This window comes from Zingiber officinale, chromosome 1B (genome assembly GCF_018446385.1).
Source record: "Zingiber officinale cultivar Zhangliang chromosome 1B, Zo_v1.1, whole genome shotgun sequence".
Lineage (NCBI taxonomy): Eukaryota > Viridiplantae > Streptophyta > Magnoliopsida > Zingiberales > Zingiberaceae > Zingiber > Zingiber officinale.
In genome coordinates this window covers 41467758-41489519 of record NC_055986.1, presented here as the reverse complement: position 1 = coordinate 41489519, position 21762 = coordinate 41467758, and the positions used below count along the sequence as shown (strand labels likewise).

The following is a 21762-nucleotide window of genomic DNA, read 5'->3' as shown; positions in this document are numbered from 1 at the left end:
CTGATAATGTTAGTTAAAACAATAAAATACCAAACCTGATAATGCTTATTTTATTTACATTTTTTTCACTAACTTAACCAGGTTGTCATTGCATCAAAAAAGGGAAGATTGTTGGTACAGTTAGCACTAACGTTCTAACTCAAGTTTTGATGAATGACAAAATTGGTTAAGTTAGTTTCGTTGTTATCTAACACTCTGATCGAGTGTGTAAGCGAAGCCTAGCTAGGTCGACGGGCCGACCGGATAACTGACACGAAACCCAACTAGGTCGACGGGCCGACCGGATAGCTAGCACGAAGTCCAAACGGGTCGACGGGCTGACTGGATGTTTGACACGAAGTCCAACTAGGTCGATAGGATGATCGGATAGCTGGCACGAAGTCCAGACAGATCGACGGGCTGACTGGACGTCTAGCAGGTAAGTGAGGGTAAGTCACTTGAGGGGAGTGACTGTGAGGACACGTTCCCGGGAAGGGAACTTAAGCGCCGATCCAACTTAGAACCATTTCGGAACTCTAAATTGAGATCTTGACTAGGTTCTGGTTTTGGTGAGATGGAATCTAATTACTATTCTGCTTATCTATAAATTGTGCTAACATTCTGTTTTGCAGAATATAATTTATACTTACCTCAGACTGACGTTTTCTTGCAGGAAGGAGATGGCTGGAAAACAAGGGTCCGGGCGTCTGGAGGCAAGTTTTATCCCTATCGTCGTCTCGTCACGTGGAGCTCGCTGACTGGCTCGGCTACGTCACATTCAGGGCACCCTGAAGGGATCCGGGCGCCTCAAACCTCCTATATAAGGAGGGTGAAGGCTGAAGCAAAGAACAACTAACAATCTGCTCTCCTGTCCTCCTGCGACGCTGCGAAGACTCTTCGACAAGTGCTATTTTTTTTTTTCTGTTTCTCTTTTCTCATTGTCGGTTTTGTCTTCTCTGAATAATTCCTGTACTTAATTTGTAATAACTGTTCGAATTATTAGTGATTGTCCAACGAAAACACTCAACGAGTGCGGACCTTGGAGTAGGATTCGCCGAAGGCTCTGAACCAAGTAAATCAACCCTTGTTAGCGTTGTTGTTGTTTTCACTTTTTCGCTGCTTACTCGTTTAAAGTTTTAAATCGCTATTCACCCCACCCCCTTCTAGCGAAACTCATTGATCCAACAAAATGTATATTGTCGATTCTCCATATAATCTTGTCTATTTCTAGTTAGAAGATATCTTCGTGCCAACATCTAAAATGTAATTACATGACTGGGCTAAATGTACGGCTTTCACACTTTCCGCACCCAAGATTTCTTAGGACTGACCTACTTGAAGAAATCATAGACCTTGGCCACTCCACCATCATGTTCAAATTAATCCACTATCTTATCCGTCAACGATCTAGCAATAGATAGAATGACCCGTGATGTATTTCTCTCAATTATAGCAAAATATAATTATGCTCACTTTAGACACCTTTTACAGTTCATCCTCAAGTTACGTGAAAGGATATAAATTACGAGGATAATTTATAATCGACTGTCAAATGAGTTGGAAATGGAAAATGTTTTTTTTTAGAATACGTGTCCGCTAAGAATTAATCTCTTCTTTTATTATAATAAGTATGTTATTTTTTAACCAACCAAGTAATCTCTGGACGCGAGTGGCTTAGTACTTCTCTCAAATTTATGGATAATGATGGATGCATTAATGTTTTTTTTCACAATAAAAATATAAAATTATGAATTAAAAATTTGTATCACAATTTTTTTTAATAAATAGTATAAATCAAAGTGTTATAAAATACATTATTTTTTAAAAATATATAAATAAAAAATAATTTAGGTAAAAATAACTATATAACAATTTCCGTCAAATTACTACATATTAATTTCTTTTTTATTTTATCAAAAATACCCATTTATGCCTAAAGATTGAACAACTTTGATTTAAATCAAGGCTGACGCAAAATATATTATTTTAAGGGTGCATTTTGATAAAGTTACTTTATTTTGAAGGTATATTATTCTGAAGGCCTGAGTAATTTTGGAGAAGAAATTATTATTATTATTATTATTATTATTATTATCTAATTTTTATCGATTAATTTTAGAGATCAACCTTATCCTATAAAAACTTCATACTAAGGTCCAACAACCAAATATATTTAAATTAATCACTTATTAATCAATTATTATGAAAAAGTTATTATTAATTGACTCATCCCTAAGTAGGTAAGAAACTAAGAAACTGAGAAAACATTATTGCCTTGGGAAGGAATCATCTTTTTAATGATATGAATAAAAGGTGTCTTTTTTATTTTTCTCTACCAAATCATTGATATATTTTTAATACTTTTAAGGTGATCAAATGGATTAAAAATGATTAAACAATTCAAAAATGAACACATAATAATTTTACTCCAAACTGTTATATAATTATTTTTTAAATTAAAATATAAATATAAATACATAAATATAATATTGGAGATCATCCAATTTCCAAAGTTCATGCATGTTTTTAAATGATCAAAATTTTAAATAAATAAAATTATATAACAATTATAGTTAAAACTGCACAACAATTTTAAATCATATGATCATCTTAAAACCATATATAATTCGAAATTATACTATGGTTAATTATCATCATCTTAAATCATTATATTGATTAATATAAACGCATGAACGAATGTATTTGTATATTAAATTCAAAAGTTAAACATAAAATAGTTATAAAAAAGTTTTAGATTATGATTCTGTCCATTTAGATTAAAAAAATAAATAGGTAAATTTTAATATTCATAAATTGTATTCAAAATTTAAGTATAAAATGATTCTTAATATAATTTTAAAATAATCTTTTAATATTATAGAAAAAGAACAACTCCTTTTAAGTTTTACTCAAATATTTTCTCATTTACAAGAAGAGCATATTCAATAACAATCTATATAGAAGTCTGTTTACTTCATTAGCTTCAACGACTAACAGTCTCTTAATCGCAGCTCAGTAAGCATGCTTCACTGCTAATGTCAATTACCTCCATTATTATCCACATACAATTACATTAAAAAAAAATACCGTTAGAATTCAGTAAATTGCATTTATAAAAAAATTGTTATTATTCCATTAAATTGGATTTTATTTGCTTCGAGAAAAATTAATAATATGCATGTAAAAGTAATTAAGGAAACAATAGTGATAAACCGGCTTCTTCGTGGGACCACAATCGAACCCCTTCTTGAAAATTCATTTGCATTTCTTGAGGCGTCTTCGATCACCGCCGACGAACTGCCACTTCCATTTCCCACCGGATTCCCCGTCGCCGTCCAAGAGATCGCAGAGGACGACGACGACGACGAAGTGGAGGGGAGGACGATCCGGTTGTCATCTTCATTTGATTTCGAGAAGCTGATCCACCGATCGACGAGGCGGCGCGGGAGGCCAGGAATCCCCGAGACTGCCTCGCCGGAGATCGGGAGCGCTGGGTGCGAATCAGTCACGCGACGGCCCGTTCCACTCGAAGGCGGGCTCACGGCTCTTCCCCTTCTCGCCTAATGCGCAGCGCACCCGATACCTAGAGTCCCTGCCTTCGCCCACCATGGATTTTGTCAGCCGCTACGCCACCTCCACCTCCGCCTCCCCCTCGGTAGAGCAGCACCACCATCCCCCGCAGATGGAGCCAGCGCCCTTGGCCGCGCAGGCTTCCGCCCCCTCCGGGCCCGGGGTCCCCGAGGAGCCGGAGTACTTGGCTCGGTACCTGGTGATCAAGCACTCGTGGCGCGGCCGGTACAAGCGAATCTTGTGCATCTCCAGCAACGCCATCATAACGCTGGATCCTACCACGCTGGCCGCCACCAATTCTTACGATGCGCCTGAAGACTTCGAAGGGGCGGCTCCTGTGCTGGGGCGGGGAGATGATGTTGGCTCGCAGGAGTTTACTGTTAGCGTACGGACAGATGGGAAGGGGAAGTTCAAGGCTATCAAGTTATCGTCGAGGTTTAGGGCGAGCATCCTGACACTGCTGCACCGTCTCAGGTGGGGAAGGTTGGGGCCAATCATGGAATTCCCAGTGCTTCATCTCCGGCGAAGGACTTCTACTTGGGTTCCATATGTATGTTCTAATTCTTGGCTATATGATTGCACTGAATGGTTGGACGAATGATCTATCTGCTGTTTGTTCTTAGCCAATAATCCAGAGTCTGAATTTGGTATTTATGCTGTCCGATGGAGAGTGATGGTGTTACAATTTTTGGCTGTCTGTTAAAACAGAACCTAAGATTACGTGCCTGGTGTTCCTCTGCCTTATTTTTGGCTTATCAGAATTACTAGAAATCATTTACATATCTAAACCTGATATCTGAGTATGATAGTCGTATGCTTCTGTTAGATTCTTGAGAGTATTGGGTTGCTAAGTGATCATTGTATCCATTTGGTTTTCCCCCCTGACAATCCAATGAAAGGCTTACTCCAACGAACCTGATAAATGTTTCATAGTATTTGTCATGGTATATACCTTGACATAGATTTTTCTGCTAACTTTGGCTACTGTTGTATGGATTGCTAAATGAAGAAACTCAGCTATGTAAAATATCTATAGCTCATCAGAAAACTTTGTTTCCACATTCTAGAATGCAATTGTTGCTTGGTAATCATAGTTCTTGGTTTCACTTACATTACTACAATCTTTTCTACAGAAATTGAAGGTCGCATCTACTGGCGTTGAACTTATTGAAGGGCAATCTGGAGATCCACAGTGGTGTTTGGATTTCAGGGACATGGATTCTCCACCAATCATACTCCTCACAGACAATTATGGAAATAGCGGTGCAGATTCAGGAGGGTTCATTTTGTGCCCTCTGTACGGTAGAAAAAGTAAAGCTTTTAAAGCTGCCTCTGGAACTTCTAATTCTGCAATTGTATCATACCTGGTAATATTGTTTTCTATAGAATGCTGTTTCCTCTGGTTTGTTATTGTCAAATATAGGATAACTTTTTTATGAAATAATCTCTGTTGGATGATATCTTTGCAGATTAAGACTGCGAAAACTACTGTTGGCTTGTCATTGTCTATTGACAGTTCTCAGAAGATGACAATTGCAGATTTTTTAAATAAAAGAGGTAGACTCGTGATGATCCATTGAAGTTCTCATTTGCTTATTAGGGTGTATTTGAAATCCTTCTGTGAACTTTTGAATTTCAAATGAATCTTCACTCAATTACTCAAGAACATACATTTATGATTAAAATAACACAGAAAAGTGGGTTGTTATACTGACTAGGACATGGAAAGATATTCAGAGGGTTGATAGCTAGACAACCACAGACCAAGCTTTGTTGATTGTGAAACCGATACACTATTGTGTTTTGATGCCATTTGTTAGTATGCTAATGAACTAGTTTTGTTGGATTACTGAGGGGATTTTTTTTTTTATTTCATAAATGAAAGGAATAATATTGCAAATTACTTTATAACTCAAATCAATTTGTACTGCTTCTTGCTAGATGAAAGAATAACTTGGTAAATGAATGATCCGTTCTACCCAAGGCAAATTTCTTTTCTTCTTCATTGGAAGGGATGCCCAAACAATGGTGATAATTTTTTTGGATAAATAAAAATATATTGAATCCAAAGAAAAAAGAGATACAAATTGGATTAGGCAAGCCCAATCACCAATATCAACCATCCAATATAGCTAATGGGAAGCCATCAGACACTCACCCCAATCAAACCACTAGTCCTTGCGAGTTACTTATGTCTGACGCAATGTCAGATTAGAGTATACTCACAAAGACGGGTACACATGAGTTTGTACACTCCAAAGAAACATGGAAGACAAAGCCAGATGGCAGGCCTTTGTTGACACCCTACTCCCTAGGTAGTATCTAAAGACTTGCATCATCCGCCGGACATAGACATCTCCTATCGCATATGAAGTCATTCTTTAATCCTCCTCTAAAGCTCCACAATGGGGGGACACTCAAAGAAAAGATGCTCCAAATGGCAGAAGGTATACTGTTGATCTTCCAAGTACTCCTGTCTATCTCTAGTGGGGAGACGTCGCCAACATCCAAAATGTAACTACATGCTGAATATATGCCTTTCACATTGTTCAGACCCATGGTTTCTTAGGGCTGGACTTCCTAAAGAAATCATAAGCTCGAGCCACTACATCATCTCGAGTAAACCAATCTGCCAACATCTGTCTAGTAGCCTCCGGTGTCCCAGCTGCCAATAGAACAAGGTCCTGTATCTGAAGCAATCGCTTAATCAGTGGGGAGTCCGTGTGGACGACCTTCCAAGACCATACATCCGTACGCCTTAGGTAAATGTGATGCACCCATTTTATCCAAAGCGTATCCTCTTTGGCATGTATCTGCCATAACACTTTAGCCAAGAGAGGTAAGTTCCAAGCACGCAAGTCCTGAGACCCCAAACCACCTTTATCCTTGGGTCTACACATATCTGCCCAAGAGACTGGTGGATGTTTAGATGTCCACTTGAAAGATTTGCATATGTTGTAAATACGATCAATAATATCTATAGGAAGTGGTAAAATAGATAACCAGAAACAATCCAGTCCCTGGAGTACGAAGGTAATGAGCTGCGCCTTGCTCTCATAAGATAGTGTCTTTTGAGGCCAAACATTGAATGGAAAGTAGCTGCATAGGTGTCGTGTCATCAACCTCAGCTAGATAGATACAGGACGTTAGTTTGTTGATCCGAAGGCCACACCAAATTCCTGTAAGCAAGTAGTTAGTGTACCAACTAAACTTGCATCGCTTTTGCTGAAAAGAAGTAGATCATCTGCGTAGGCCAAGTGTGCTAGTCTGAGGTGGGCACACTTGGGATGGAAATTAAAACTAGGGCTGCCTATGCACTGTGGTATTTGTCTCCCAAATATTTCCACACAAATACCAAAAAGATATGGTGACAAAGGGTCACCTTGTCTCGGGCCTCAGGGTCCTTAGAAAAGACCAAATGTCCCCCCACTGAGAAGGATGTGGTAGTCACATACTCCATAATCCATGCAACAAATTTTTCCGGGAATTGCAGTCCAATAAGGGCCTCATGCAGGAAGTCCCAAGGATGATCAATCCTCATAATGCAGCTCGAAGAAATCCGTTTCCTGTTGTACCTTCTAAAAAGCTACTGGGCCATGTGAATATTGTCAATAATGAGATGACCTTGCACAAAAGCTGCTTGGGATTGATGTAATATCTGATACAATACGACAGACATTCTGCTTGCTAAGATTTTCAAAATAACCTTGCAGAAAATTGTACAACAGGAGATCAGCTTGTAATTCTGTCACTTTGTCCGCATGGGCTGACTTTGGGACAAGAGATATCAAGGTATGGTTCCATCTTTTTAGCAACTTACCGCTGTTGAAAAACTCCAGTACAGCAGTAGTAAAGTCCCCTCCAATCGTGTCCCAAGCTTGTTTGAAAAATTTTGAACCATAGCCATCGGATCCTGGCATCCTATTTCCTCAGCTGTGGGGAGATGAACCATCTGTTCTTGTTGGGCAGAATCTAACTTCCGTCCAAACTTCAGGCAATCATAAGGAAATGTTGTTCGGTTTCTTGTTGTACCGAGCAGGCCTTGGAAGTATGCTATGAATGCCTGCACCACCAATGTAAATGATTCCGTAAGGCTGCATCTTCCTTCTCCACAATTGTGACCTCATTCCTTTTGTTATTTCTTTTTACAAGTGCATGAAAATAAGAGGAATTGCTGTCCACTTGCATGAAGTATCCCAGCGTAGCACGTTGCATTCAGAAGCTATGTTCAATGGCGTTAAAATGGGCTGCCAAGTGTTGTATCTTCTTGTAGTTGTCGGGCATTGCACCAAGAGTCAAACCAGCATCCTGTATCTCATCTAGTCGCTAACGTGCAGCAGCCACCCTTGCTGAAATGTGCTGAAAATGTTCGACATTCAATTGCTTCAGATCCGGCTTCAGCAGCTTCAAAATCTGCAAGATATGAAACTGAGCGGTACCTTTATAAATCTGTTGATTGTGTGCTGCCCATTTTGTTTCAACAAGCTGTGAAAAGGTGTCATGCTTGGCCCACATATTAAAGAACGTGAAAGGTTTAGGAAAATGATTGTCACCATCCAGGATGGTAATTATACAGGTCTAATGGTCAGAGAGGCAACCTGGTGGAGTGAAGTTTGCAAAACTACGCAGCTTGGCTTCAAACCAATGGTTAGATAGACCCATTTGTCCAAGTGTACCTACAACCCGTGTAGGTCAGATCCTCCAAACTGACTGAAGACACAAAAGTCCAGAAATTAGATATACTATATGGCGTGACCAGGATTCACCACATTTTTCGTCAGCTGAGAGGAATGTGTTAAAGTCACCTAGAACAAGCCAAGGATGTTCCATATGAGCAGCTTTTCTTTGTAGCCTTCGCACAGTGGTCTCCTTCCAACTATAGATAATTGCCCATATACAAATGTGATTGCAAATAGCTGGTGGGATATCTTGCAAGCCATGCAATGCGCATATTGATCATGCCATTTACACCACTAGATTGATCTTTTGGTCATCCCAAACTAATAGTGTCCTGCTTCTACCTTCAAGATTGTCTCGTTGTGCCACCTGAAATTGTTGAAACCTTTGCGTCTTCAATTTTTGAAAACTCAAGACTGAAAGCTTTGTCTCTAGCACCCCTAATACTAATTTTTGAAAACTCAAGACTGAAAGCTTTGTCTCTAGCACCCCTAATACTCCCAGTTTGTGGTCCTGAAAGAGGCTTTCTACCCCCTTCTGTTTGAGGCCTTTGTTGAAGCCTCGAATATTCCATGCACCAATCTTAATCAAACCTGAGACGGCTTGGGCCACCCAGAAATGACTAGTTTCTTCCCTCCTTGCACTGGTGCGATAGCCTCATCTTCCTTGGATGATGATCCTAAATTTCTTTATGCATTACCCACCTCATGTTGGAGACCTTCCTCTTGGACAGCTTTGCCTTTGTTTCTGGTCCTTCGAGTGAATACTTGCTGTGGCCAAATCTGTGCAGGCTTCGGATGATCTATCTGTTTGGTTGACCTCTAGCTTTTGCCTTCTATAGCCCTTTTTTCGAGTGTGGACAGTCCATTTCTCCATCACTCCATCTTCATTAAGGTCACACTCACTATTTGATGAGTCCCGCTGTTCATTAGCTAACGGTGTCTTCTCCCCAGGTCGAGTAGAATCGATTACAACAATATCCCCACCAAGATAGACATTTACTCCTTCCTCCACCTCAATGGTCGGTTGCCCTTTTCCAGTATGCAGCAATTCCACAGGGGCTACATCTTCTTCACATGCTGGTTCAATATGAGTGGCTAATTCAGCCCCATCCACCATCTCCAAACTATGCTCAGCAAGTGCTTCTGGCATTGATTGTTGGGCCAAGAGTTGAGATTCTTTTCCCGGTTGTTGATTATCCGTGGCATCGCAGTGCGAATGATAGTGCCCCATGCATTGGCAAGTTAAACAAAATTTGAATTTAGATTTATAGCGAAGTGGAAGATCTACCTCCATGCCTCCAGGAAGAGTTGTAGGGATGGCAGCCGGTGGTTCCTTTCTAACGTCCACCTCTACAAGAACTCTTGCATAGTTGATGCGCTCCTGCTTTCTAGTTAGTTGATCAATGTATAGTGGTCGGCCAATCAGTGAGGCTAGCTTGCTCAATGCATGAACCATCCAACACTGAAGAGGGAGATTAAAAATTTGCACCCAGACCGGTAGACGTTGAAGCTCCTCCCTTTGAAAGAAGAACTCCTTCAGCAAGTGCTTAAGGTATGGGGGGCATCCAAGTGCAATATACAGACCACCATACAAGACTTTCTCACAGTCCTCAGCATTTTTGAATTTGAACAGGAGCTACATCGTCTTATGAGCCTGAACATCATACTCTACTTTCCACCTCTTTGCCGTGGCATTAATGGCCCGCCAACCAGGAAAACATCCAACAAAATGACTAACCAAGCAATCACCCACTGCAACCTTAATTGTGTCCATATCTTCCATCTCCAAGGCAACTTGCTCCGTAGTTTGTTGCATAAATTGTAGGGCATTCTCCTGTTCGAATAACCTGTTCAAATAACCTGTTCGATAAGAATAGGTCTGCCCACTTCTTTCGTTCATTGCCCCCCAAGTTTTGGTTTGCAGACGGTTGTCTCATTTCCTCCAGTGTTTGGTTTGCTGCAGCCTGTCTCACCTCCAATCCCAGCCCCTTGTTCCTCACCATCTTTGGCAGGGGAACAAAGATGGTAAGTCGTAGAAGAGCTCGGACCCAATTGGTAGGGGTTCCCAAATAATGGTGATAATGATAGCACCTGCAGTTGTTTTCTCAAGATGTTTGTTACATTTACTATTGTATCCAGTTTAACTCATTGGACTCATGGTCTCATCAACAAGTGAGAAGGATGCAGTGATATTATGAAGTTTGAATGTTTTGAAATTACTAGAATTACCATCATCAAAATCATGGAAGGTAGAGTCCCAACTAAGAAGAAAGAAGTAACTCGTGTCTCACAAAACGAGTAGCTCATGTGTCCTGTGGATGAAATAGGTCTTAATTAGCGTGATAAGAAATTTTCTTCTCTTTAGTATTCTTATTCCAGTAATAATACAGGATTTGGGGTTTTCTTCAAGCAAGTTCATACCTCCTCAAGATAATTGTCAAATTCACTAGTAGATATGTAGTTTAAACTCTTGGAACCTAGTTCTAACTGATGGTGGATAATGATGCAAAGTCAGTTTCTCTGCTAGATCATCTTGCACATTATTATTATTTTATTTAATATAGTTGGGATTGAATTGGTTAATTAGCAAGCCTCTCTCTCTCTCTCTCTCTCTCTCTCTCTCTCTCTATATATATATATATATATATATATATATATATATATATATATATATATATATTATAATAATATGCTTATAAATTAATTTTTTTTCTTGCTTGTATTCCTCTATTTTCTTTATCTCTTGCTCAAATTTCTTCTCTTCATTCTCTCTCCATCCTCTTATTCTTCATCATCGTCAAGCTTTGTTGTTCCAACTATTAAACTCTAGTCAAGGCTAGATCACTCATAAAATTTAAATATTGTAATTCATTTTTAATTATGTTAACTAGAGTGTTCCTAGGTCTTCCTCTATCTCTTACATGTTCAATCCAAAGGATTCGTCTTTGCTAGTTATAATATTTATTGACATGTCAATAGCATCTTAAACTAATATTTTCTTTTATCATCTACCAAAGTTGTACCTAATTGTTCTTGGGAAATGATATTTAATTTTATCCATTTTAGTGAAATTTTGTATGTTCTATTTTTTTTTAAATCTTCGTTACGATAACTTTTTATGTGCCACTCCCTTCTATTCTCTCTTATTAATTTCCATCATCAAACTTTGTTAGTTCTAACTATTTGGCTCTTATTTCTCCATTAAACTCTAAACAAGTTTATATCACTAGTAAAATTAAAATCTCTTAAATCATTTTTAATTTTATTGACTAGAGTGGTCTTTGGTCATCCTCCATTTCTTACATGTTCAACTCCAAAAGATTCAGCTTGGCTAGTTATAGTGTCTATTGATATGTTAATGGCATCATAAACTATTTATTTATTTTTTAATCTTTTATCATCTATCAAAGTTGCGCCTAATTGCTCTTGGATAATAATTTTTAATTTTATCCATTTTATTAAAATTTCGTGCGTTCATTTTAGCTTCTTTTTTTCTTTTATCTTCATTACAATAACTTTGTATGTGTAATATTTCCTATTTGCCTAATATTTATAATGTACCACAATGTTTTGAAAAAAAAATCTTTTTGCCTCAGTCACACGACAATCACACAAGATTCCAAGAGCAATTGTTTCTCTCAACCACTTGCTTTTTTTATTAAAAAATAATTAATGTTAGCTTCATTAATATCTCTTTCTTGTTAATTAATGTATCCAAGATATTTAACACATCAACAAAAATTTTATATCCATTCATCTTAACCATTTTCTTACCTTTTTCTTAATACTGAAACTACATTTCATTTATTTTATTTATTTTTGTTCTTGATTTACAATCTTTATCTCCATAGTTCTTGTCCATAATTCAATTTCAAGTTCGATCTATTTTTGCTCATCAATTAGCATAATATCATCCACAAACAATATACATCAAATAATATAACCAGGAGGTGTATCTCAAATAGATCGTAAGTTCATCCAATACTAATGTCTATCTTCCTTTATTCCATTGTTTTTACATATGAACTATTTGAAAAACATTTTTTTTTCTAGATTTGATCTATTTGTTTAATCTAGAACTGGGTTGTACACTTTATCCTTGCATGAATCACAGATAATTTAACCTTCTCAAATGGTATCCCCTAGGGCCACTCCACTCCCAATGTTCTTGCAACTGTTAAACTGCCTAAGAGAATAGAAGCAAAAGCCTCTTTTTCATGGTTTAATAATGCATAGGGCTGTAAATGAACCAAGCGTTCGTGAACAATCTTGGTGTTCGGCTTGGTAAGAGCTTGTTTATGTTCGTTTAATATACATAAGATCAATTAAACAAACAAGCTCGAACAACTCGTTAAACTAAACAAACAAGCTTGAACATATATGTGTTTAACTCGCTAACGTTAGTGAACAATGTTCACGAACGAACAACGTTCACAAACGAACAACGTTCGTGAACATAAACCATATTCATTAATAAACTTATCAATATGCTAAATAAATAATAAAATAAAATAAAATAATCAAATATGAGTTATCAAGCTCAATAACCAATCAAACAACTAAAGGTTTCAAACAATCAAACAAGCTTGAATTAAGGACATATAAACGAATAAGCTCAACCAAGCTTAAGCCAAGCTTGAATTGAGAGCTCGATAACATTTAAACAAACTAAGCTCAAGCCAAGCTTCAAAAAAGCTCAAACTCATAAAAAATAAACCAAGACAAGATTGAACAATCATTTCAAAAGCTTGGTTCATTTTAAGCTTGGCTCGGTTACCTTTTCAAACAAGCTTGAATACCTTAAAGCTCGGCTCGGCTCGGCTCGGCTCGACTCGGCTCGGCTCGGCTTGGCTTGGCTCGGCTCGTTTACATTTCTAATAATGCAATGAAGTTATGAAGGAATGAATTGCATCTCCTCGTGGTCACATAAGGATTATCCATGCTACACTAAATTTAAGCTTGTTAAAATTCAAGTCATGACCAAGCTAATAATGAAACTTGTTTTGTCACGTAATGATGATATCTGTGCATTGCTGAAGTTCATATGTAAATTTTCTTGCATATTGATTGGATTAGTTGGTTAATGCACATTGTTGTATCTGCTTGTATTGTATATATTGCTTAGATTCATTAGGAAAAGATTTTGTAGTGAATTATGGATTGCTGAAAATGATTAATATATTTGTGCACTCATAAACATAAATCTCGTTTCTATTGTTTATTTAGTTGATTAATTTGATGTAATTATATAGTAGATGCCAACTCATAGATTCTTGACACATGTTGTTGTACATCATTGTTAATATAATTAATAATATTAGTTAAAAATTATGGACCACATAGTGCATGCAATATCATTATGCAAGTGCTCAACCATACATCACCTGTACACATCGTGGTGATTGGCCAGTGATTTATTTGTTCATCTAGACTATGCTTGTTCTATTTTGTCTAGCCAATGAATAAATATAAATTTTGCTCATATTGCTTGTTAGTTGAATAATTTGATTTCTTATATAGTTGATGCAAATTCATATTGTTTTGACACGATGCTCTACGTCATTGTCAATACAATTAATTATTGTTTTTTCCCCTGAAAAAACGGACTATATCTTGTTTAACTTTTATGGGCTATTGGGCATTATAATCTCATGAAAACCCTTTTTTTTCTTACAAGTAGGAATAATGAAATCTAGTGGAACTTTTTCTTTTCTGCTGCTGTATGTTGCACTTTCTATACAATAAACATATCACTGTAGCTTAATTTTTTCAATAGTATACTTGTCTTACAGCAAAGGAAGCAGTTGGAGCAAATGAGAATCCTTATGGGGAATGGTCTGTAACAAGGTTGCGTTCTGCTGCAAAAGGCACAGCTAATGTTGAGAGTCCAAATCTTGGAATTGGACCAAAAGGGGGCCTTGGAGAACAAGGGGATTCTGTATCTCGGCAGCTTATTCTTACTAAACTTGCAATTATTGAAAGACGCCCAGATAACTATGAGGTATTTTAATGGCATTGAACTATTCTTGACATGGTGCTTTGTTGATTCCTTGTGCAATCTTGAATCAAGGATTTTAAAAAGATGCATGCAGTTGTTATGCGGGAGACCTACTAAACAACAGAAATGCAGTGTGCATGCACATATGTGGGAGAATGTTTGGTCCATATTGTATTTATTGATAAAAATGGTTTACATGTGGAACCAACTTATTAAAAGCATAATCAGCATAGTATATGTCAACCTAATCAACTCATACAATGTAAAACACAATATACTTCATATTAATTGACTGTATGATAATTAACATATCCTATAATATATAACATAAAGTAGCATCCATATATGCCATGAATATGTACAATGCAGCAGATAAAAACTAAAACACGAAGTAATCAATGATTCATTTAGCTGTGTCTATGGTTGCGTGCCATTAGAACATATAATATAACATGGTTCATGACATAATCACAATTGTCTACCTTTCCAACAAAGCAATGATTCAATTTTGTCTGGTTTTACTCAAGGTGGTTTAAAATTTAAATGGACGGAAATAGGGTTTATTTGAGTTGCCAATTAGTGGACCACATGTAATGCCTAAAGCCCACCTATAGAGCCAAATTCATATGGATAATCTCATATGCCTTTTGCAATGCAGTCTCCTAATATGCACAAATATGGGGCCTGCCTGGAGTGCTTTATAAAATCATGTATATTTATCTGGAATGCAATATTAGTAAAATTGAATTTTGTAGGCTGTCATTGCTCGTCCCCTTTCTGTTGTAAGTTCTCTTGTTCGGTTTTCGGAAGAACCACAGATGTTTGCAGTTGAGTTCAGTGATGGATGTCCTGTTCATGTAAGTAATCTTGTAATTTTAAAAACATCCATGTTTCATTTGTAATTTTCTCATGTGGCACTTAAAATAGGTGTATGCAAGCACTTCTCGGGACAGCTTACTGGCAGCAATGCGCGATGTTCTGCAATCAGAGGTTTGTGGGGTTGTTTTTTTCCTTTTTTATTCAAATTCTCCACCATGTGTCTTGCTTGATCATTTCTTATTACTTGCTCTATGAATATAAAAAGGAGATTCTACATTATAGCTTATCAATTTTCATTATGCAGCGCCAAAGTCCAGTTCCCATATTGCCAAGATTGACCATGCCTGGCCACCGTATAGATCCTCCTTGTGGAAGTTTTTATCTTCAGATGCGGCAACTTCCTCTTAGTCAGCAGCATCCTGTTTCTGATATGGAAACTGCATCCATGCACTTGAAACATTTAGCTGCGGCTGCAAAAGATGCCGTTGGTGAAGCTGGTAACGTCCCTGGCTCAAGAGCAAGGTTATGGCGAAGAATAAGGGAGTTTAATGCTTGCATACCATATAGTGGAGTGCCTCCTCATCTTGAAGTGCCTGAGGTAGTCTTAATGGCTTTGATCACAATGCTTCCAGCAACACCCAACCTTCCTCCAGATGCTTCTCCACTTCCCCCTCCATCACCCAAAGCAGCAGCTACCATCATTGGGTTCATTGCATCCTTACGAAGGATACTTGTATCAAGAGCTGCCGCATCTCATCTTATATCATTCCCTGCTGCAGTTGCAAGAATAATGGGTCTACTAAGAAATGGCTCAGAAGGTGTAGCAGCTGAAGCAGCTGGATTGGTATCAATGCTTATAGGAGGTGGTCCTGGTGATTCTAGTATATCTGTTGATTCAAAGGGGGAGACACATGCCACTTATATGCATACAAAGTCTGTCTTATTTGCACATCAAAATTCTGTGACTGTTCTTGTAAATAGGTTAAAACCCACATCTGTCTCTCCATTGTTCTCCATGTCAGTTGTGGAAGTTCTTGAAGCTATGCTTTGTGCACCACAAGGTGAAACAACTCAACACACTACTTTTGTCGAGTTGCTACGCCAGGTTGCTGGTTTACGTCGCCGCTTGTTTGCATTATTTGGGCACCCTGCAGAAAGTGTGAGAGAGACAATAGCTGTCATTATGCGTACTATAGCAGAGGAGGATGCAATTGCAGCAGAATCTATGCGCGATGCTGCCTTAAGAGATGGTGCTCTTTTGAGGCACTTGCTGCATGCTTTTTTTCTTCTTACTAGGGAGCGCCGTGATGTTAATCGACAACTTGTAGCACTTTGGGCTGATTCTTATCAACCAGCTCTTGATTTACTTTCAAGAGTTATTCCCCCTGGGCTTGTTGCTTATTTGCACACACGAATAGATGCTGCTTCTGAAGATCAGAGCCAATTAAATGAAGTTCCTTTAACAAAGAGAAGACAAAGGCGCATACTTCAGCAGAGGCAAGGCCATTTTGGAATAGCTATTATGCCTCAGGAATCTGGGATGAATTCTCTTCAAAATGTTCAAGATGGTTATTCAACTAATGCTTCAGTGGTGACACAAAGTAATCTGAAGCCTTTCCAAGAATCAAACTCGGGACAGTATTTAGTTTCTCCATTTGCCAACCCTGCCGTAAGCAATCCCAGTGAACTTACATATGGGGTCCAGCATAATGCTGCTTCGGGAATTGTTGTTTATGATCATGTTCATCAAGTACCTATATCACAAATGACAGATCCAAATGCTTCTGTGTCTGTTGATTCTTCAAACTATGTTAGTTCAATGAATCCGGAGTTTGCTGTCCCAGCACAGGTAGTTGTAGAAAACACTCCTGTTGGATCAGGTAGGTTGTTGTGCAATTGGTATGGATTCTGGAGAGCATTTGGTCTAGATCATAATCGTGCTGATCTAATATGGAATGAACGGACTAGACAAGAGCTTCGTGAGGCTTTGCAAGCAGAAGTTCATAAACTGGATGTTGAAAAAGAGCGGACACAGGATATTCTTCCTGAAGGTGCTATGCTTGAAGTCAATGGACAGGATGATGCAACTAAGATTTCATGGAACTATGCAGAATTTTTAGTGAGCTACCCCAGCTTATCAAAAGAAGTTTGTGTCGGACAGTATTATCTGCGTTTGCTTCTGGAAAGTGGAAGCAGTTGTGGAGCACAAGACTTCCCTCTACGTGACCCTGTTGCCTTTTTCAGAGCATTGTACCATCGTTTCTTATGTGATGCAGACACTGGGCTTATTGTTGATGGTGCTATTCCTGATGAGTTGGGTTCATCGGATGATTGGTGTGATATGGGAAGACTAGATGGTTTTGGTGGTGGTGGAGGCTCTGCAGTAAGAGAGCTTTGTGCAAGGGCAATGGCCATTGTGTATGAACAACATTACAAAACCATTGGGCATTTTGACGGTACAGCTCATATTACTGTCTTGTTGGACAGAACAGATGATCGAGCTTTGAGGCACAGATTGCTGTTACTTTTGAAGGTGGTTTCACTAACTCAAGGACACTGCTACTATAGTACTATATTTAGTTATAATCCAATTCGCTTCCTTGGTTTTTATGAATCCGTAGATTCTAGATATGATTGTAGAAGAGAAAACCAAAGTACTATGACATCCATGATCCATCAATATTGCAGCTTCTATAAGTAGTGGCATTCATATTTGTCAGCCTTATTAGAATGATATTATAACATGATTACGTAACTTAAATATCTGTTTATGTCTGTTGTTTTGAAAACATTAATGTGTTTTCATTTTTATGTAATATTCCTTTGAAACTCAAAAAGTTAGCAATATATGTATATAAGCTCATAGCAGTGGACAGACTGCTATAGCATTGGGTTATAGCTGGACAGTGACATATTCAATTCATAACACTGGACTGGCTGTTACAGCTTTGGGATATAGCCATAAAGTAGCATATTTGGTCTATGGATCGCCTTCTAAGGCCCAAGCCTAGAAAACTTGAAACTCGGTCAACTCACTCATGCAAGTAAACAAAGAAACACTTGCATTCTTATAATAAAAAAACATAGAATAATTTTTTTCCCTAGTTGCTAGACATTCATCAAGTATTTGGTGAGTGTACTATGTGAGTCAAAGGGGCATACACCACCAAATAAGGAATTTTGATGGTGGAATGAGAAAGTACATGAGAAAGTGAAGGAAAAATGAATAACCTATAAGGAATTATATATTTATAAGAACGAGGAAAATTTTAAAAAATATACAATAGCCAAAAAAGAGACTAAGAAATGAATGAAGTAAAAAATGAAATTTTTAAATGATTATATTGAAAATTAGATACAAAAGAAGGGGAAAGAAACATTTATAGAATAACTAAAGTGAGAGAGGGGGGAAGACGAGATCTTATTCAAATAAAATGTATTAAAGATGAATGCAATAGGGTACTAGTAAATGATGGAGAAATAAAAGAGCAGTAGAAGATATATTTTTATCAACTTTTTAATAAAGGTTTAGGTAACCAACTTAATTTAGGTAATTTAAGTATGTCAAATTAGTATAGAAATTTAAATTTTTGTCATAGAATTCAAACTTCAGAAGTAGAACAAACTTTAAATAGGATGCAAAATGGAAAAGTCACTATACCAGATATTCTGATAGAGGTATGGAAGTGCTTAGGGAAACAAGGTATTGAATGACTTATAAAATTATTTAACATGATATTGAAAATAAAAAAAATGCTTGATCATGGTAAGTATTCTAGTGTCCTTATATAAGACGTACAAAATTGTGCAAACTATAAAGGTATTAAACTAATGAATCATACCATAAAACTTTGAAAAAAAATAATAGAAAGAAGATTAAGGAGACCAATGTGACTGAAAATCAATTTGAGTTCATACCTAAAAGGTCGACAATAGAAGCTATAATCTTCTCATACAACTAATTAAAAAGTATCAAGCAAAAGTAAGATCTACACATGATATTCATTAATTTAGAAAAAACTTATGATAGAGTCCCAACAAAAAAATTATATGAAGAATTCTAGAAAAGAGAAGTGTTAGCGTAACATATATTGAACTAATTAAGGATATGCATGTGAAGACTTCAGATGGATTAACTGAAGCATTTCTAATACAAATAGGGTCATATCAAAGACCAGTTCTAAGTCCCTATCTTTTTATACTAATAATGGATGAACTCACCGGACATATTAAAGACATAGTATTATGGTACTTGTTGTTTGCAAATGATATTTTTTGATAGATAAGACACGTGAAGGGGTAAATGCTAAACTAGAATCTAGGCGGGAAACACTAGAAGTGAAAAGTTTATGTTTGGCAGAGTCAAGACCATGGTTTAAAGTGTCGTGCCGAAACGGTCGAAACGGGCAAAACGTCTCGTTCCGCTCGGCGACCGGCACCGACACGACCCCGGCACCAGACCCACGACAGGTGCGACGTGCTGCGCGACCCCGTGGTCACAGCGGAGGGGTCGCTCGACCCTGCAACAGTAGTGGAGGGGTTGCATAACCCTTCCGTTGTTGCCGCGGAGGCATCGTGCGACCCTGCGGTCACTGCAAAGTGGTCGTACGACCAACGTGGTCGCGCCGAAGGAGTCACGTAATCCCCGCGGCCATGACTGGTCGCACAATCTTGCGATAGCGCCGAAGTCGTGTGGGCTCGCGAGTGGTGTCGGATTTCAGATTTTTTTAAATTAAACTTAAGTTAATTATTTTAATCAACTCCTAGCTATAATAGAGTTAATCTAAAGAGACTTTATTAAACTCTAATAAAATTATCTAATTAATTTTATATTTCATTTATTTTAATTTAAAAATTATAATAAAACTTTTATTTATTTATTTATTTATCTATTTTCATATCTTTTCCTTTTTAAAAGATTATTTTTTATCTTGTTTATTTTTAAAATATTTATGTTAAATATTTTAGTTTTTAATTAATATATTTTATATTTAAAAAATACTGAAACTATATCGGCACGACACGATACGGTACTGAAACCGTATCGTTTCGATCTAGGACCAAAATCTTGGCACGAGTCGAAATTTTAAACCTTGGTCAAGACAGAGTATATGAAATTTAAGTTTAACAATATTAGACGTAATAAGACAATTGTTAAGATAGAAGATGCGAGTTGTTTGGAATTGAGAGCTTTAAGTATTTAGGATCATTTTCGCAACACGATGGAATACAAGCAGGATGGTTGAAATGGAGGAGAGCGTCCGGGTGTTTTATGTGATCATAAGATACTTTTAAAACTTTAAGGGAAGTTCTATAAAACAACGGTTATACCTGCTATGTTATATGGTGCGAATGTTGGGCTATGACTCGAACACATAAGCAGAAGATGAGAGTTGCAGAGATAAGGATGTTAAGATGGATGTATGGACATACGAGGATAAATAGAATAAGAAATAAGAACATTAGAAAGAGTTAGAGTTGCATCTATTGAGGGAAGACTGATATGTTTAAGATGGTACAAACATGTACTTAGATGACCAATAAATGTTTTGGTTTGGTGATGTGAAACTATGATAAATACACATCAAACGAGGAAGAGGAAGACCAAAAAAGACTTGGTTAATAACAATAAAACAAGATAAAATTTATTTACATATATATATAGCTGAACCCACCTAGTGAGATAAGGTTTGGCTGCTGCTGCAGCTACTAGACATTCATCCTAAATGTTGGCAAAACAAGCATAACCTGGAAAGTAAGTTACATAGTATGTTACAATGCTATTTGTAGAAAAAATTGTTAACAATCTTTCAGCATCCATCAGCTCAGATTCTAGGTATAAGGTCATAAACAAAACTAAGTAACCTAAACAAAGAAACACTTTCATTCTTATAAGAAAGAAACATAAAATCATATCTTTTGCTAGTTTCTAGACATTCATATTAAATGCAGACAAAACAAATATACCCTGGAAAGCAAGTTTTATATAGCACGGCAAATGCTATTTGTGGAAAAAAAAATTAACATTCTTTTTGGAACCACCAGCTCAGACTCTAAGTATAAGTTCATATCCAAAACTGAGTTACCTACTGCCCAAATATCTTAATACGGGATTATCATATTAGAAAGATGATTCCAATATATAATATCCACATAGGATCTACCATAGTTATACTTGCCAATACGTATTTCAAAGTTTCTATAATAAATAACAGAAACTAATTCCCTCAATGAGGTCTCAACTAGGAACTACAACAGTATACAGAGTTCAGAGGAAGTTAGATTGCAGTACACTAGTAATGAAAAAGAATATTGTTACCAGCAATAAAAAAGAGACTAATGAAGTTTAACATGTATCACTTTGACATTTTGTTTCCTGGAGAAATTGTCGAACAAATACACAACCAAGAGCTAATAGCACATTGCTGGCTGCTTGGTCAAATCATGAAACCAGTTCTAGTGTGTGAAAGGGGAGGCAGGGGTGCCTAACCATGCCCAACAATGAATAGAATTTCAGTGCACATGACATTACGAGGGATGTTTGCCATTGATTGACGAAGATGAACAACTATGGTATCCATGTCTATCGGTCCCTGTCAAACTAATAAATTTTGACCATATTGGCCGGTGTGATACAAAATTTAAAATAATGTCCAAGACATATATGGAGGAAAAAGTTCAAATATTCATTATCTATTATTTTGAAGGGGAGCCTTG

General features: G+C 37.3%; 1 protein-coding gene across 1 annotated transcript in view; it reads left to right on the top strand.

Annotated features, from left to right (window-relative positions):
- Positions 1–3208: 3208 nt before the first annotated feature.
- The window catches only part of LOC122038058 (dnaJ homolog subfamily C GRV2-like), a 29460-nt gene continuing 10906 nt past the window's right edge, over positions 3209–21762 (top strand). The window contains exons 1-7 of the mRNA XM_042597628.1: positions 3209–4099; positions 4683–4916; positions 5019–5106; positions 14021–14229; positions 14982–15083; positions 15154–15216; positions 15350–17578. Coding sequence (XP_042453562.1) covers positions 3587–4099; positions 4683–4916; positions 5019–5106; positions 14021–14229; positions 14982–15083; positions 15154–15216; positions 15350–17578 — 3438 coding nt within the window. The 5' untranslated portion in view covers positions 3209–3586. The remainder of the gene's footprint in view (positions 4100–4682; positions 4917–5018; positions 5107–14020; positions 14230–14981; positions 15084–15153; positions 15217–15349; positions 17579–21762) is intronic.